General features: G+C 33.7%; 1 protein-coding gene across 25 annotated transcripts in view; it reads left to right on the top strand.

Annotated features, from left to right (window-relative positions):
• Positions 1 to 19,625, top strand: part of PPFIA2 (PTPRF interacting protein alpha 2) — a 499,610-nt gene that overhangs the window by 336,278 nt on the left and 143,707 nt on the right. For all 25 annotated transcript variants that reach the window (XM_055358835.2, XM_055358845.2, XM_055358837.2 and 22 more), the window contains one exon: positions 15,801 to 15,917. In XM_055358835.2, coding sequence (XP_055214810.1) covers positions 15,801 to 15,917 — 117 coding nt within the window. The remainder of the gene's footprint in view (positions 1 to 15,800; positions 15,918 to 19,625) is intronic.

The following is a 19,625-nucleotide window of genomic DNA, read 5'->3' as shown; positions in this document are numbered from 1 at the left end:
GTCTTTTTTAAGTTAATAGAAACTTAACTTCAATTGAATACAAAACCTCCACACTTTTGCTCCCCCTTTTACTCTGCCCAATTTGTGTTCTTGTAGTCAGAGTTTCTTTTTATATTGTGTATCCATGAACAATTTTGTATCTCTAACCTTTACAGTAGGATTAAAAGTAATTTATACAATTATAATGTTACTTTAACCTCCATTTCTCTATATGTTTACCTTAACCGGTGAGATTTATACTCTTACATGCTTTCATGTTGCTACTCAGCATGTTTTTGTTAAAATTTGAAGAACTTGCTTGTGCATTTCTTTTAAGGCAGATCTATAGCTGAAAAACTCCTTCAATTTTCATTTGTATTGGAAAGAATTTATCCCTTCTTCACTTTTAAAGAATAATTTTGTTGGATATATTGTTCTTGGTAGACAGTTATTTTCTTTCAGTACTTTGAATATATCATCCCACTGCCTCTTGGCCTGCAATGTTTCTGCTGAGAAATCTACTAATAGTCTTACAGGGATTCTCTTTCACATAATGAGTTGCTTTTTTCTTGTGGCTTTCTAATCTCTTTGTCCTTGACTTTTGATAATTTGATTATAATTTGTCTCAGTGCAGTGTTTTGGGGTTGATCTTATTTGGGAACTTTTCAGCTTCATGAATTTGCATGCCATTTATCTCCTGAGATTTGGGGATTTTTCAGCTGTTATTTCTCTAAATATGCTTTCTATCAATTTCTTTCTTTCTTTTTCTCTTTTTGGGACTCCCATAATGCATAAACTGGCCCACTTGATGGTGTTCTATAGATATGATAGGCTTTCTTCACTTTTTTTCATTTTTCTCTCCTATGACTGGTTAAGATCAAAAGACCTGTCCTTGAATTTTTAGATTCTTTCTTCTGTTTGATCAAGTCTGCTATTGAAGCACTCTATTGTAGTTTTCATTTTATTCTTCAGCTCCAGAACTTCTGTTAGACTCTTTTTTATGATTTTTACCTCTTTATTGAACTTTTTTTTTCATGTATTGTTCTGCTGATTATTTTCAAGTTGTGTATCTGTGTTTGCTTGTAGCTTGCTGAGCTTCTTTAAAATAATCATTTTGAATTCCCTGTCAGGCAACTTATTATTCTCCATTTCTTTGTGGTCAGTTACTAGAAAATTATTGTGTTCCTTTTGTGGCATTTTCTTGATTTTTCATATTCTCATAGACATGCATTGATGTCTGCACATTTGAAGGAGTTGTCACCTCTTTAAACTTTATGTACTGGCTTCAGTAAGGAAAGACCTCACCTATGGGAAGGTATGAAGCCACCAACTGGGTGGGTATGGTAGCTTCTTCTCTGAAGGACACAGTGGCTGTTCCAGCTCCAGGAATGGGCAGCAATTAGACTCCAGGTAGTTCCATCAGCTGAGGTCAGCACCGGTGAAGACTATGGCGTTTTTAGTAGACAAGGCTGAGAGTGTCTGCAAAGGCAGCAATGGCTTGCAGGGTCCCCAGTCATGAAAGCTTTTGAAGTCCTCCTGCTTTCCTTTTCACCCACAGGAGAAGTTGTGGTAGAGGGGATTCTTCTTGGTGCCTGTGTCTGAACTGTGAACATACATCGAACAATGGTGGTACTAGGTCTGGAATGCAGGTTCATATGGCATGGCTATGGATTTGGATATGGATGCAAATGCACATGGCCAAACCACTTCATTTTTAAAGCTAATTTATATCCAGAAGTCATGTATATACTCTTTATTCCCTCTCAAACTTGAATATCCAACATAAATAAGGTGAAAAATTAGTTAAATATAAAAAGTGAAATTATAACTAGGGAATGAAATATTATTTGTATTGAAATAATACACTGACATCTTTCAAACAATGCAAGGTATAGCAAAAGAAAAACTGGGATTCCATCTTAGAAAAGTTAAAATTTTTATTACAATTAAAAAAACAGAAAAAATGAATACCATGTAACATGATTAAATCAAAACGTGTATACAAGGGCAATATCATGAGACTTTATGTTTATTGTAAGAACATTCATTCAATAAATATTTATAAAAACAACAATAATAACACTTATGGATTCCCTACAACATGTGAGGTTCTCTTGTAAGTACTTTGTATATTTTAACTGATTTTCTTTTTACATGAATAACATTTCAGACTGATGTTGCAAACATCATTACTTTATAGATAGGAAAATTGAGGCAGAGCGTAGTTGAGCAACTGGTTTAATTTCAGTGTTAGTAAGTGGTAGAACCAGAATTCTACCGCACAAATCATAATCTTAATCAGTACTTTATACTGTCTACTTGGTGGATACCAAGCAATGTTTTGGATGTCAAGGGCATATCAGTAACCAAAGAATAAACTGCTTTCCTTAAGGGTCTTATATTAGAAATATATAAGTTAAAAACTATTTTTATGTACTGATAAATTCGGTGAAATAAATTTCACCCCTACAGAAGGAGAATATTGCAAATGCAATTGACATTCAATTTTAAACTGTTTTTTTCTGTGTTCTCTCAACTGTTTCCATTTTAATATTAACCAACATCATTATATTATCTGAATCTCTGCTATTTAGACATGAGTAGACAAAATAGCATGTGTAAAAACACATTATCACTATCAAATAATTTCATTTTCAGGGGTAATTTTTTCTTTGTACTTATGTGAAGGAAATTAGAAACAATGTATAAACCTAAAACTCAGGAATTTTAGTTATAGTCCTGACTTTAACTGTATCCATTTGAACAGTTTTTTTTTTCCTTAAAGAGATAGACAAGAACCACTAGACCAGGTATCAGCAAACTTCTGTAAAAGTCCAACTAGTAAATATTTTTGGCTTTATGAGCCAGATGGTCTCTGTCACAACTACTCTACCATTGTGGAGTGAAAACAATCATCGACAATGTGTAAACAAATGAGTTTGGCCATTTTCCAATTAAAATTTATTCATGGACACTGAAAGTGAATTTCTTATAATTTACATAATATTATTCTCTTTTAATGTTTTTCAACTATTCAAAAATGTCAAAACAATTTTAGCTTGCAGGTCTGACAAAAACAGAAATAAGGAGCAATAAAAGTATGAAATATTTTATGGAAAGTGGATAGCTTTGAGTAGTTAGAAATTAGCGTTGGCAAGTAAGGAAAAGTGGTAAATAAAAAACCTTTATTCTAAACAGAGTATTTACTTGGTTCCAGTAAATATATTCTACTCTGGAAATAGAAGGCTAAGGAAAGAGACAAACCTACTCCAAAGAGGAGCTATAACACCCACCAAGTGAAACTTACTTTCTCCCTAAGTCATTCTGCTATTCACTAGCTTTGTAACCATAGGCAATTTCCTTTTTCTTTTTGCCTTAATTGGCTGAACCATAATAATAACTTATAATGATGTTGTAAGTTTGAAATGAATTAATACATTCAAACAACATAAAACTGTGGTTGGCATAAAGAGTCTTTCAGTAAATATTATGATTATTATTGATTTTGGTAATGTCATTGTGGTCTTTTTAGATATGATGCTATCCATCTCCTTTAAAGATAATTGAACTGAGATTTAGGAAGGCAGAGTGTCCTGTCTACAGTGAGACTGACTAGATGGCAATTTGTTGGAGACAAATAGAATAGAATTATCACTATTCTCTGTAAATCTCATTTTCTTTATTCATAATAGTAAGGGTGTAAAGACCACTTAAGTTCTGCTTCCTTCTCATACTGACATTATTTTGATATGTGCACATTTAAAAATCACATAAAAAATAAAATGGAAATGGGTACAGATAAATGTAACATGATAATTACCATTAGAACTCAAGTAAATGGATTACTTTAAAAGGAATTGGCCAGAACAATGGGTTTAGTATGCTTTTGTTATTTCTAAGAAATGAACCAAATGAATAAATCCTTTTTATTGCCCTAGCTTGCTTTGTTATATGCAAGATTGATTAATGAATATTGTTTCTGCCTTCTATATTTTTTTCAAGCACTTTTCAAACACTTTGAAACGCTTTTCCCTAAAACTCTCTTCTTTGCCATAATAGAACTAAAATAATAGATCTAGGACACAGCCTATAATTTCGACACATTTGCCACGATTGGAGAAAAAACAAACAAAAAAAACACATGTGTACTTACAGTGTTAACCATGCATGGCTGAATAGGTCAAATTTCATGATGCTAGAGGAAGAATATAGAAATCAATAAGTCCATCTTCAGAGAGATTCATTTCAGTGTAACATTTTAAAAGACTCAAATTGATGGAATTATAGTGTGTTTGGATTATTAAAGCAGAATGTTAGTTCTAAAACATTCAAATATTCCCGAAAGCAAATGGAATACACTTGAATAAACAGAAGACAAAGACATGATTAGAATAGGGCAGATTTATCTTTTTAAATTTAATACTATTAACAGTGTTTGCTCAAAGTATTTTTATACTTCTTAGCATACATAAAGTAAATGAAATATAAACTTTTAGTCATATATTAACATTTCATTTTATTTAAAAATAAATATTTATTGAGACTTTTGAAAACAAATGCTCTCATTCACAGAGCATGTTTCCTGCTTTATAAAATGATCACGTACGCACACATTGGATTATTTAGTTTGCATTCACTCTCTTCTCAGCCTAACTCAGTATCTTTAATTTTGCTTTTCCTTTTTATTGTAGTTGGGGAGATAATTAATTACTGCAGTCAGTTGTCATTTATGCCCTTAGCTGAAACTAAACCAAGTTAGCAGATTTTGATACCTCTGACTTTAGAGGGCAAAGAGCCCTGTGGGAGTGATTGTGAGGAACGAGTATGAATCAAGATAGCCTCCATTCTGTACAAAGAAGTACTTTATAATAATCAATACCTTCAGTAAGTTCTGTTTGCTGTTTTCGCTGTGAGACAGCTATTTCCCTTTTTGAATAGGATTTTTCTGTCTTGTTCAAGGAGGTGAGAAGTTATTAGCAATAGCATCTTCCTTGGTGATGGAGATTTTGCCATATTTTCTTTATGAAATTCAAAACTTTTAACGCAATTACTGCCAATACTGTCAGCACTCAACACTGAATTATTGCAGTTTCTTTATCTTTGGTAGTGCACTTCTCAGTATTGTTTACCTTAATGAATACTCTCTACCCTTCCTTATTTATCTGCTTATATATATTCTAAATTGAGTCTTGCTTTCATGCAGCGATACATACAAGTGGTTAAGAATGTGTTTTCCTACCACTAACACTTTTGAAAAACTGTTTAGAAATTGGTGTTTGCTTTCATTCTCTAGATTAATTCTTTCACTTTCCTGTATTAACAGCTTCCTTGGCTATTTTTCTTACTATTCTTCCATATTATGCCACTCTTAGTTGCTAACCTAGTAAAATAACAGTCTTGCCTTAACAATGTCCACTAATTCTTCTGACCAATATAAGTTGTTTTGTATATTCTGTAGCCTTTTACATGCCTCTAATGAAGATGCTGGTATTTTATTTTATTATCATTTTAATTATTAGGGAACTACGTAGATGGTTAAAAATAAATGATGCATTATCAAGCATCAGAAAATGTATTGACTGAAATACTGATTAGACAAAAAGAAGAGAGATGCTAGTACAAAGTTGTAATTTTCATTAGAATTACTTGTTAATAACAATGACAAAGTATAGCTATTGTCAAAATTACTATTGTTGAATATTATAATTCTAAGTTAAATGGATAGTGTAAACATCTCCTGCAAAAAAGCAAAACTTTCTACCTAAGAATATATTTGATTTTTTTTTTTTTTTTTTTGCTATTGGAATCATTCTGTTTTAAACTTAAAACTAAAAATAACAGTTTTGCGTTCCAGTTACTGTTTTAGGAAGATTTCTTTTAAAAAAAAACCTTTAAATATTAATTTAAAGAGGATTTTTTAATCATTATAAACTAACTGAGCTTGAATTCCATGTGTATTTAGATATAAGAAAGACTAGTTTAGATGTAAAATTTGGAAATAGCCAAATTTATGTACTTTTTATATGATGTATTTTCAATTAAAAGGTCACCAGAAACTTACTGGTAATGTGCATTTAAATTTTAGCACTTAGGTAATTTATCTGTATAGGAATTGGGAGTACTAGTCAGCCAAATTTGGGGTGGGAAGTTTAAAATAAATAAATGTAGAATATTCTTATTCATCCAATAAATATTAGTTGACTGAGTGGAAGTATTTTATGTAGTAAAAATTCTTACAAATATATATATATATATATATATATATATTTTTTTTTTTTTACCTGAACCAAGATAAATTCTCACAATGCAAACCTCTAATTCTTACCTCAAAGCAATTTGATTATTCACTGGAACAGTTCGGTGTCACAAGCTTTCAAAATCTGCCCATGGTTAATGACAGCCATTTAAATTGAATGTTACATGTAAGCTGATCAAACTGCACAGACTACATGAAGTTGCTCTCCATTGGTTTTAACATGCTTCAGTGATGCTTATAAATCTTATTTCCAAACACAGAGCTAGAAAAGGAAATAGTTACTGGCTTGGGTTTCTTAATTCTATTTAAATAAGTGTTTCAACCTTTATGGTTTCCCAATTAATAAATAGCAACACAAATGCAAACTATTGTGACTGAAAGTTGCTTGAGTTTAAATTGTAAATCCCTACTGTTTTGCTAGTTTTTTCTTGTTGTTTGTGTGTGTGTTTCAACTTCATTATAATCTAAGCATGGAATTCAGCTAGAAGTAGAATAAGTATCTGTGTAGAAGCAAATTATGTGTTGGTGTAGTGAGACTTCAGTAAGTGTCACCCTGGGAATTTTTAATTGAGTTTGGGATAAAAATAGATGAAAAGAATCTTTGTTAATTAGATGTGGGCACTATCTGGAAGTTGTTAAATAAGTAGAGACAAATATTAATTTTAAAACATGAGAATGAAAATCCCTGTAGAAATAGCATGAAAGATTTTATGTGATGTAGTTTATTTTAAAAAGTAGTTAAATTTTTTTCAGGGTAAGTGTAAGTGCTTATGCTGTATAAGAGTTATAAATGAAAATAATTAGTAAGGTAAAAACCATGACTTTTTTTATTTTGGGGAATATATGAAGACACCTTTTAAATGTTTTTGAAGACATCTAAATTGTTTGCCAACGCAGGTCAGGTAAATCCCCCTGCAATCAGACCACAAACTTGTAGTCCTGACCTTGATAAATATTTAAATTGTGTATGCAATGAATCATTTCACTGATTACCAAAAGGCATTACAGCATAATATTTTTCAAATGTTTTGAAGGAATCAGACCTGAATCAGAAATATCTCTGTTGTGTCTTTTTCTGTATGACTACAAGTATATTACATATTTCCTCTGTGTTAGTTGCCTCATTTGTAAAATGAAAATAAAAATACCAAATTTACAAGGTTACTGGAAAGATTAAATGAGGTAATGTATGTAAATTGCTTTATTTCATATGCGGCATGTAATAAATGTTCGAGACATAGCTATTATTATAGCTAAAAGTTCTTAATTAGAAATTTAATTTCTCAACTCCCATTTCTTCATGTATATTAATATTTCAGAAAGATAAAGGAAAATGAAGTGAATACTGAATCAATTTACATTGCTTTTCCTTTTTTATTGGAAAATTCTATTGGCAGAAATTAGTTTCTTAGACACTCTTAGAATTCCATTTTTCTGTCCACAAACACCGATTCATTCTAAATCTAAAGCAAATACACAATGTGCCTCAATGCATGTGAATCATATTACCTAAGCTGCAGTATACTTGCGAATACATTTTAATGTTATATTTTAAGATGCAATGAAATTGCCTATTACTTTGAGTTTACAAAACATCTCTTGATGACTTTCATTAAACTGTCCTTCCATGATCCTGCTGCTACCCTCCTTTACAGTTGCTTATGCCTTCTACTTTATCTGCCTCCTCACTCTAGAGCAGTGACTTTCCTACAAAGCCATTGTAGTATTTCCCATTCTTTTATTTCTTTATTTCCCCAGTGAGCTCTACCCAGAATCCTTTTTAACCTTGAAGGCTATAATATGAACATTTGAAAGACCTTCAAGTTCTTATATTCCTCTATGTGGATAACTAATTTTCTTCTCCATGTATACATCCTGTGAACATTTCTGTCCAATTTTTCCAACTCTTCATATGCTTTTTTTTTCATTCATGTAGCCTGTCATCATTTGACATTCTACAAATATTTCTAGAGTGCCTCCTGTTTGTCAGTCAGTGTCCTAAGAACTGAGAATAAGTAATGAATCAGAAACAGTTTCTAGTCTCAAGGCAAAATGGTTGGTGAGAAAACTAACATCCAGTTGTGATAGAGTAATCACTTGCATGACATGAGTTACTGGAGATTACTAAGACATTCTGTAACTCCTTGGGAAGATATTGTCCCCGAATTCATCTGAAAGACTTAAAAAACTACGTGACTAAGAGGCAGTTAAAGAGGAACAAAGGTTACCCAGGTGAATATAAAAACTCACAGCCAAGACGGCACTTTTTATATGTGTGATCGAAGCCTTTCAGTAAGCCAGAGCACGCAATATGGATAGAAAGATAAAATTGAAGAGGCAAGTGGAAGTCAATTCATTATTGTCATTGTCATTACATAACAAGTGTTTAATGTACATCAAATTTGACTAAGTATTTTACAAACAAATACAATATAAAGTAGATATTATTTGCCCTCCAACTGATATAAGAAGAACCTGAACTTGAGGTTAAAGAGCTTGTACAAGATCGTACAACCAGCAACAATTACATGGGCCAGGATTCATCCTCAGCCTTTCAAGCATATTTAAGGAATGTTTCACTTCCAGGAATCACCTTTCAAACTACTTGTACCTGATTATTATTAGGTTGGTGCAAAAGCAATTGTGGTTGTTGCCATTAAATATTATAGTCTCAGGGTCTGATACCAAGAAATCTCAAACCTGGAAAGAAAAGATAATGTAGATGCAAAGTTTATGAAAAGAAGCAAATTTATATAATGTACTTAGCACAGTTTCTGGCACATTATAAGAGCTCAATAAATAATTGCTATTTTGTTATTGTAGTCCTACTGCTTCCTTTTTTTTTTTTTTTGCCTCCTTAACTAGAATGTAATCTACACAAGAGAAGGAAACTGTCTGCATTTTTCCCAGTATTTTGTGATACTTAGAACAGTGATCAAATGAATATTTGTTGAATAAATGTATTAATATTTATTAAACACTCAAGAAATCCTAAAATTTTAGCATAAAAAGATATTTAATAGTCTTTGTTATTTTCGCCCAAATCATTTTTTTCATGATAATATGTTTCCTTAAGTCTCCAGGGCATCAACTTGCACTGATTTTTTACCTCTCTTTTAGGGAGGACATTTTACATCATTGAAAGAACTCCCTGAAATATTGTTATAAATCTCAATATTTGTTTTCAATAATTATTTACATTTTCTAGAAAGTTATTCTCCCAGATATCCACATTGCTGTTCCCTCTTGTCTTCAAGCCCATACTCAGAAATCACCTAATTTGTAATCAAATTATACCTCACAGCATTCCTCACTTGGTTTGATTTTCTCTTTTCTGTTATCACCATTTAAAAATATGCTCTACTTATTTTTGTTTATAACTTATTTTCCCCAATGAGAGTACAATTTCCATTAGGAAGGATTTCTGCCTTTTCCTCCCATTGTGTTTCCCTAACGCCTGGTATGTCATCAGTGCTGAATGAATATTTTTGAGATAAATGAATCTCTCCAGGATATCAAAGAAAAACAGTTGTTCACAGGCAAGGAGCTAGAAGAGAGTCTATTGCAAGACATAGTAGTGTTCAAGCTGGTAGAATAAAAAAATGAGGGCTAAAGAATTTTGCAGACTGGAGGCCCAGCCGCCAAGACTACCAGTTGTCTATTGTGTAGGGTCAGAGCTTGTCAGAGCCAAAATCAACCTGACAGAGGCAAGGATATGAATGAAACCTAGAAGATTGGCTTGAAAATATAACGTGTTTGAGAGTGCCTAGAAGGAATGGATCAGGCTGTTATAAGCTTATGAGCAACCAGAAAACACAAATAAGGATCAAGACAAAGCAATAAGCCAGAGAGAAAAAGCACACAGATGCCTGAGATTTAGTTGAAGCACTTTAGCTTTGCTAGTCCCATCATTCCTCCAATTTTTTCCAGGTACTTTTTGCCACAGGAATATTAAACAACTTACAGTGCTAGGAACACAAAGTTGTAGAAACACAAAATGCCTGTGATCTTCTACACACCTAAAAAAGTCTTCTACCATGTCTGTCTGGTAAATTCTTAGCCATTCTCCAAAATCCTCACTTAGGTATTGCATACTCTGTATTGTCTTCCATGTTTCCTGCTGCATTTGCAAGTCACTTTTAGTTGCAAGTGACAGAAAACCATTTCAAATGAGTTGGGGCACAAAAGGGGAAATTTGGGGCTTGGATCATATTACTAAAATGCCAAGGGTAGGAATGATTTAAGGATGCCTAGAATCAGGACCAGAAGCAATTTGTTAGGGCCTCATCTCTTCCATGTGTTTTCTGCATGAATAGGAATTAATGGCAAAGAGTACTCCTTTCATATTCTACCAGCTTACCTTCCTTAGTAGATAGAGAGAATCATTTCCCATAGCTCAGCCAGAAACATGTAAAGTAATAATATTCTGATTTCCCTGGCTTGGATTATGTGCCCACCCATTTGCCATGGGCTCTTGGTTCCTTCATTGACAGTCTCTGTGGGATTAGAATAAGAAAGGAAAAGTCTCCAGTGAAAATATGTTATTATCAAAGAAATGTGAAGGGATACCCAAAAGCAAATGTCAACAGACACTTGATAAATGATGATTGAACAGTAAAAACAGTTGTGAAATATTTATCTTGAACAGAGTTCCATGAGCCTTCAGTGGGTTGCTAACTCACTGAAAATATATGCAAAACTTTGCCTCCATATGAATCTGTCCAGTGAGACGTCCAATCTTAATGACATACAAAGGATTCCAGCAAGGTATCAGCCCTTGGAAATAAAATGTTTATGCTTCCTATCCCAGCCCGCTATTAACTTCTGATTTAGTAGACCCCAAATTTAAAAGGGGAGCCATTTGAGCCAATGTTACAAATTAGGAAGTATAAGGATACAGAGTTAAGTTTTATTTGACTCTTACTTCTTAGTCCATTTGTGCTGCTGTGACAAAATGTCTGAGACTGCATAATTTATAAACAATAGAAATATATGTATCACAGTTGTGGAGACAGGAAAGTCCAACATCAAGGCATCAGCAGATTTGGAAGGACTGCCTTCTACTTCCATTATGGCACCCTGAACAATGCGTCCTCACATGGCAGAAGGTGGCTGGCAAAAGGCTTAATTAGCTAGTACCCTTGAGGCCTTTTATATTGGTACTAATTCCATTTATCGTCTCCTAAAGACCTTACCTCTCAAAACTATCACATTGAGCCCTAGGTTTCAACATACAAATGTTGGGGGTTGGAGGAGGGCATATATTCAAACCATAGCAGTTGTCCCCATTAATCTTTCTTTATCTTAATCTGATCATTTGTTAAATATGAATCATACCCCCTTAGCAGATAAAAATAGTTTAGCACAGTACTTGTACATAGTGAGTTTTTCAGTACAGTTATATAAGAACTGGGTAAACAACAGGACTTGTACATAAGTGGTTCCTCCTACTCAACATGTAATCATATTTGGAGTAGTGTCTTAGTCTGTTTTGTGTTGCTATAACAGAATATCACAGACTGGATGATTTTTAAAGAAAATAAATTTATTTCTGAAAGTTCTGGAGGCTGGGAAGTCCAAGGCATGACACTGGCATCTGGCATGAGTTTTTATGATGCCTTATCCCATAGTAGAGGGATGGAAGGGCATAAAAGCATGTGAGATGATACAGAGAGAGGATGAGGGGCAAACTCCATCCTTTTATCCAGAACCCACTCCAATGATAAATAACCCACTCCAGAGATAACAGCCTTAATCCATTTATGAGAGCAAAGCCCTCATGCTGTAAAAACCTGTTAAAGGTCCCACCTCTTAATACCATTACAAAGGCAATTACATTTCAACATAAGTTTTGGAGGGAACATTTAAACCATAGCAAGTAGGCCGTGTTGTTTAGTGGTGAGGCATCCAGACCTACGTTAGTTTTCTTGTAGGCAATTTGCTTGGGCCCTCCTTCTGACAACATTCCCTCTCAGTGAGAGCCTAGGGAATATTTTGAGGCCATTAGCTTCTTTTCATTCTATTTATTGTCCCAAGCTGGTTCCCTAGCCATCTCTTGTGTTCACTTCTCAAACCAGCTAAGAGAATTTCCTAAAGAAGTCTGTGCTACCTTAGGCTCCAGTTATTTATTGGTGACCTCTTCACTCTTTAAAACAGATTGAAGAAAATGCTTAACACCCAAAGGGGAATTTTTAAAAGAGAACTACAAACTTTCCCCCTTTCCCCAGTGTCAAAAATAATCCACTTATTAACATCCACAATTAAATCAGGTGCTGAAGCTTTGGTTTCATAACTACCCAGGATAATTTCTTATTGGAGAAAATAGCATATTACAGTGGTAGAGAATATAGAATATGTCACATTTGTTCTTCTGTATCAAGAGCCAACATTTTTAGCCTTGATTCATTTTTACAAAACAAAGTTTGCATGTTAGTGTTTGAAAATTATGTCATTTTTGGAACTAATTGTCATGTATACACTGTAGCAAACTTGAAGTTTAGAATTTTAAAAATCATAGTGGCTCAATTATATTTGTACTTTTTTCTGAATGAATTTGATTTTTTGATGATTTTTTAATAGGGACATTAATTCATCTTTTCACTGATTCATTCAATAAACTTTTATAGATGGCCTGCTTTATTTCAGGCACCAGGACATATTTGAAAGTCATCTGTTTATTAAACAAATGTAAGCTAATCTGTAAGCTGAGAGTTAAATTTGTTCTTTAAATATTTTTTAAATGTCTCCCTTCACTTCTGAGTAGATTAATAATAGAGCAAAGCATATAATTTTTAAATGGCCTGGTACTTTGTATTAGCATTTCTGTTAGTCATAGGTGTTTTCTTAGTGGAATGTCAACAAATGATACTTGAATATTTTAAAATTTATAATTCATAAAATCTCATGTATCAATTGTAACATAATATTTATGCAAAAAGCAACAAGTTAAGAGTGTAATATAAAAATGATATATCTGGGAGCTATTTTATTCTTCTTGTCATTCCTTTGATGTAATCTATTTCCATGTTGACTAATGTGAAAAGAATGTTTCTGAAGTTTTGTGTACACTCCAAATCTTTATCTTTTGTTATTTTTTGAATTAATTAGGTTTAGATTCTTTGTTTTCCCATATCCATGTATTATTTAATTCAACACATTTTTAGTGAATACCCTGCACGTAATAATTTGATGTGCTACTTCATATGAAAATGCTGTTTTCAATGAAGCATTCTTTTGAAAATTATTTTCTCAGGAGATATTATTAGGACTTGTGCTAGCTAAATAAATAGCAAATGAGGAAGTGGAGAAATGGAATAATAAACTTTAATGAGTGCTACATGCACAAAAATAAATAGGGATATATTGTAAAAAGTGTTTGATGACAACACACATTCACTCTGAGGAGTTGTATCTCAACTGTTTTTAAAGCTGGGATTGTGTCCCCTGTGATAGCTGAGGAAGAATGTTTTAGACAGTAAGATCATCAAATTCCTCAGTTCTGTGTAAGAAAGAGACAGATATGTTTGAGGAATGGAAAGGAGGCCAGTGTCGCTGAAGCAAAGGGCTCAAGTAGGACAGTATAGACCTTGTTAAGAAGTTTAAATTTTGGCTAAATAAGCTGGGAAAACTTTAGGTTTTTTTAACAAAATTTTAAAGTATTTTATTTTATTTTATTTTAAGACAGAGTCTCGCTCTGTCGCCCAGGCTGGAGTGCAGTGGCGCAATCTCAGCTCACTGCAATCTCTGCCTCCCAGGTTCAAGGGATTCTCCTGGCTCAGCCTCCTGAGTAGCTGGGATTACAGGCGCCCACTATCACGCCTGGCTAATTTTTATATTTTTAGTAGAGACAGGTTTCACCAGTTGGCCAGGGTGGTCATGAACTCCTGACCTCAAGTGATCTGGTCACCTTGGCCTCCCAAAGTGCCGAGATTACAGGCGTGAGCTGCCGCACTGGGCCAAACATTAGTTTTGTTAGAAAGCTGAGGGGTTACACAGTCTAATTTAAGTTTGAAAGATGTACCTGGCTGCTTTGTGGATAATAGATTGTAGATGAACAAGAGTAAGCGTGAGGGAGCCAATTATTTGGTGTTTACAGTTATACGAGAGAAAAGAACATATACCTAGAGAAGGATATACCAAATGCTCAAATACCAGAGATCATATAGCTAGATCAACTGACGTCATGGACACATGGTGGTAATATGGCATTGAAATAGTGTCAGGTAGCAGGGCAAACACCCAACCCCTTGATATCATGTTTTTTTCGGTTAATGATTATTCGTCTTGTGACATGTTGGTCTTGTAATTTCCACATGTAAGTTTAATATTATTCAGATCTTATTGTGCACTAAATACTATGTACATTTATTTCTCCCAGAACTAATATTGACTACTATCTGAGTTGATAATACAATAAAATATGCCATGGAATAAATAAGTTACAGCATTAATATAATGTAAAATATTTTCAAAGTGATATATATGTATATATATTTAGCAAATGTATTTTAAAACATCATTTTAAAAAGACTGAAATACTATTTTTCACTCTATTACTAGGATCACTTATGCTATAAGTACCCGAGAATTTGTTTTTTTTTTTTTTTTTTGAGACGGAGTCTCGCTCTGTCGCCCAGGCTGGAGTGCAGTGGCGCGATCTCGGCTCACTGCAAGCTCCGCCTCCCGGGTTCACGCCATTCTCCTGCCTCAGCCTCCCGAGTAGCTGGGATTACAGGCGCCCGCCACCACGCCCGGCTAATTTTTTTTGTGTTTTTAGTAGAGACGGGGTTTCACCGTGTTAGCCAGAATGGTCTCGATCTCCTGACCTCGTGATCCGCCCGCCTCGGCCTCCCAAAGTGCTGGGATTACAGGCGTGAGCCACCGCGCCCGGCCAAGAATTTGTTTTTTTAATTGAAATAATTATGTCATTAAAATTGAGCTGAAAGTTAGCAAGAATAACTGCTTTCTTAATTTGTGTTTGCAAATTAACTAAATTTGGTAAAATAATGGACTTAAAATTATAATAATAAAACAAATTTAATACATGCTCATGACAGCATTACAATTTTTTTTAAGTTCAGCTGTGTATCTGCTTATATTAAATTGCAGATGGGCTATCAGTGTAGGCAAAATTGCTCTGCTCATAATTAGTCTTTAACCTTCAATCTTTTATGTTTCTTGTATACTTTAAAAATACAGACCAAAAAACATTTTTATTACATCCTACAAATTAATTTAAAAAATAATTTCTGAATTAACATCACGTGAATACAAATATATCATTGATTTTAGATACATTTCCAACAAGAAAATATTCTCCTAGGTAAATTTTACAGTGCTTTAACCTCTTCTTAGTAGAGATATTATGAATTTTTGTAAATATTGTTCAAAATGGTGACCTACATTTAAACATATATTTTGAATAATAATTCAGTAAAATGTAATGTTCACTTTCTGGTTATTTGTTAGTGTTCATTAGTTCTTAACCACATTGAAGTAAATTCATTTTCTTTTTATATTTTATTCCCTATTTAGACTTTAAAGGCATAGTGCTTTTATTTTGCAGATTGTTGCCTTGCGTGAACAAAATGTTCATATACAAAGAAAAATGGCATCAAGCGAGGGATCCACAGAGTCAGAACATCTTGAAGGGATGGAACCTGGACAGAAAGTCCATGAGAAGGTATGACACACCCCACATGCTCTTACATGGAAATGTTTACTTCTTATGTCATTTGACAGGGAATATAAAAACCACATAATGAACATTTTTTTAGTATTTGTTGATTCTTTGGTCAAAGGTTCAAGGTTTATGGTGATTTCCTTTCTCATTTTTTGTTCTTATTTTGATTCTCTTAAATATAATACTTATGTTGTGTGTATGCATATACACATATTTGAATTTTTTACCCGCTCTTAATTGATTTTCTTAAAAGTATTTCAATTATATAGAATTGAATTTATAATATGTATAAAGAATATAATTTAAAGTACATATATACACATTGTATATATGGCATATGTATATATATGTACATATATAGGCAGGACTATTTTAAGAGCAAAACAACACTTTTGAATTGTAAGTGATATAATATACAATTGGTAACTTATTTGTTGTTTATGACTGCGAAAATTGTTGGTAATCTTTTATTTGATTAGTATTTTTCTTGCATTGTTTGAGGCCTCAGCAGTACTCTTGTTAATGAGAGATAACATAAAATGATATGCGAAGTCATGGGACTTTTACATTTTTTATAATGGAATGATTCTCCTTTTGGGTGAAGTTTAGTCCCACACAAAGGAAACTAGCGCTCTGTTGCTCCACTAGCAAAAGACAAAAGGTTTCTATGCTGGACCACTTCTTTCCAACAGAAGAGGAAGAAGGTAGGTTATTGGTAGGTCTAGAATCAGATGAAAATTACATAGAGGCATTCACACATCCTGTGTTGGAAACTCAGGAGAATCATTTGCCTGTAACAAGTTATATCTTTGGATTCTTAAGCTCCTAAATGAAGACCACATGAATCAGCTAGCTAAATTGCTGTAATTGAAAATGTCAAGAGTTTCTAAAACCTAGCGATTAAGAAGCAAGTGACTGGACAATACAATAAATAGCACTAGAATTCTTACTATAAATTAAGTTTAGCGTTTCCTCACTTATGTGGTTAGAAAAAATAGAGGGACTTCTTATGTTTCTTCCTTCAAGTAGAAAAGCAAAATAAAGTAAGTAAATCAGATGAATTTCCGGAAAGAAGCTTCAATTCTGGTGGCTGACAAATGAACAGATCTTCACGTAAGACCACGAATTTAGCCTTTAGCCATGTATTTTATAGAAATCTTAAGCTAAATATAAAACATAAACTACAATTTGACGTATTTCATTAGCTGTATCTGAGATTAGAATAACATTATTTATCTTTCCTTCAACTAAATAAACTGATACTGCTTCAGTAGATACACCACCAAGCTCTTTAATAAGGCATTTTCACTCAGCACTCAGTTTAGGAAACCAACATGTAATTTGATATTGCTCTTTCATTTTAATTATGTCATTAGTAGTATACCTCTCCTCAGAGAATTATAGAATCACAATTGGCTGGTTATAAAAATGGATTTTATGGTCATCTAGTCTTTTTCATGAAAGGCTACAAATTATTGTTTTCTATAATAATGCTGTATTTATGCTAATCTAGTCCAGAAATGAAGAAATATACCTTTCTCAGACATGAACAACTTCAGATTTTTTTTATCCCCTAACAGATTATTTCATACTTGAAGTGTTCTTCTTATGGAGGAGGAGGGCAGGGAATGCTCATACATATAAATTTTTTTCAAATATTTTTTCATCAAGGTATTGTTAGCAGCAGCAAATCCATACAGGTCTGCAGCAACCTCAATTCTTGCTTTCTCAGAAGAAAGAAATTGACTGTGGGGCATGAGGCAAAGGGAGAGACCAAGGCAAGTTTCAGGGCAGGAAAGTTTTAGAGCAGGAACAAGAGGAGATAAAGTACAGCTGGAAAAGGGCCAAATGGGCAACATGAGAGATTCAAGTGTGCAGTTTGACCTCTGAATTGGGGTTTTATACACTGGCATGCTTCTGGAGTTGTGGTACTTCTGCCCTGATTCTTCCTTTGGGGTGGGCTGTCTGCATGCGCGGTGGCCTGTCAGCACTTGGGAGGGGCCGCATGCACAGCATGTTTATTAAAGTCCTATACATGCTCAGTGGAGGCATTTTTCCCTTACCAGTTGAGTGTTCCTAGAGGAATGTTCTGTTCCTATACCAGTTAAATGCTGCCATTTTGCTTCTCAGTGCACATGCTTGAGTCCACTTGCCCAACTCCTGAGATCTTATCTGGAAACTGCTGATCACCAGATTCAGATGTTTTCTATTTATTAGAGTCTGTCTTCCCTGGCACTGGCAGCAACCAATAATTGTTTTACAGAGAGAGTTTAACAACCACCTGACCATCACCTATTGGTTGCCTAACTACCTACTCTAACAATATAACCACTAAATATTTGAATATGCAGACATTAGAGAATGTAAGACAGTTTATGACAGATTATTTTTCAGGAACTGGTTACAGAATTAGGATGAGGATTTATGCATAATTGATATTTGTCTCTATTGATCTTCACAGATATAAGTGCACATATGGAGGATTTTGAGTCATTGGTGACCCAAAGCAATTGTCTTTAACTTTTTTTGACTTCCAGTTCTTAGTGAAGGCATTTCAGCCAGTGGAGAAAAGAAATTGTGTGCCAATGCTAAGTCATTCACTTCTTGTGTTGGTGTAACTAAAGGTTTTTAAACCTTATGATTACTGGTATTCATTTCCTTTTTTCAGCTTCCTTGAATTTCCAAAACAGTGATTTCTAAATGCTTTAGAATAATTATATATTATTATCATACATAATATCATGCCCATATCCTTTGGTGTAAACCTAAAATATGTACAATATATCATATATATTTAGTCTAAATTTAAAAATATGTAAACATGTTTCAATTTATATTAATCGTGTGATTGATTTCTCAGGATGTTCCAATAAAGTGTTGTAATAAGTTTTATTTATGCCACATTTTTAAATTTATTTTTATTTACATATTTTTGAGAGAGTCCAGGCTGTAGTGCAGTGGCATGAACTTGGCTCACTGCAACCTCCTTCTCCTGGGCTCAAGCAATCCTCCCATCTCATTGTTCCAAGTAGCTAACATTACTGGCATGAGCCACCCTGCCCGGCTAATTTTGGTCACTGCAACCTCCTTCTCCTGGGCTCAAGCAATCCTCCCATCTCATTGTTCCAAGTAGCTAACATTACTGGCATGAGCCACCCTGCCCGGCTAATTTTGGTAATTTTTGTAGAGACAGAGTTTCACCATGTTGACCAGGCTGGTCTTGAACTCCTGAGCTCAAGCAATCTGCCCACCTCCGCCTCCCAAAGTGCTGGAATTACAGGTGTGAGCCACCGTGCTCAGCTATACCACATTTTTTTACCTGACATTTCTTTATAAAACATAAAAGAGTATCCTGATTATTATTTTCATTGTCCTTATATAAATACTCCCAGGTTACACACATATGATATTATAGAGCATTTTTCTTATCAAAATCATCCTCTATGACATGATTATTCAAGGTATATTAATGCCATAAAACAAGTTGTCAAAGGATTGTAATTTAAAGCCTAATACTTATTTTTTTTTATTGAGAACTTTTAAAAAGGTATATTCAAACAAAAGAAAAGAAATTATTATTTTGGCAGATTATCAACGATGACTGTAGTGTTAGTGTGTAAACTGAAAAGTGGTTGATCAGGACAAAAATGTAAAACTATTATTAGATACTAATAGAACTAAGAAAGTGACTTCTAAATCCTAGTTGGA

This window comes from Gorilla gorilla, chromosome 10, assembly GCF_029281585.2.
Source record: "Gorilla gorilla gorilla isolate KB3781 chromosome 10, NHGRI_mGorGor1-v2.1_pri, whole genome shotgun sequence".
In the NCBI taxonomy this organism is placed as follows: domain Eukaryota; kingdom Metazoa; phylum Chordata; class Mammalia; order Primates; family Hominidae; genus Gorilla; species Gorilla gorilla.
Note: the sequence above shows the minus strand (reverse complement) of the source record. Positions and strands in the feature narration are given on the sequence as shown.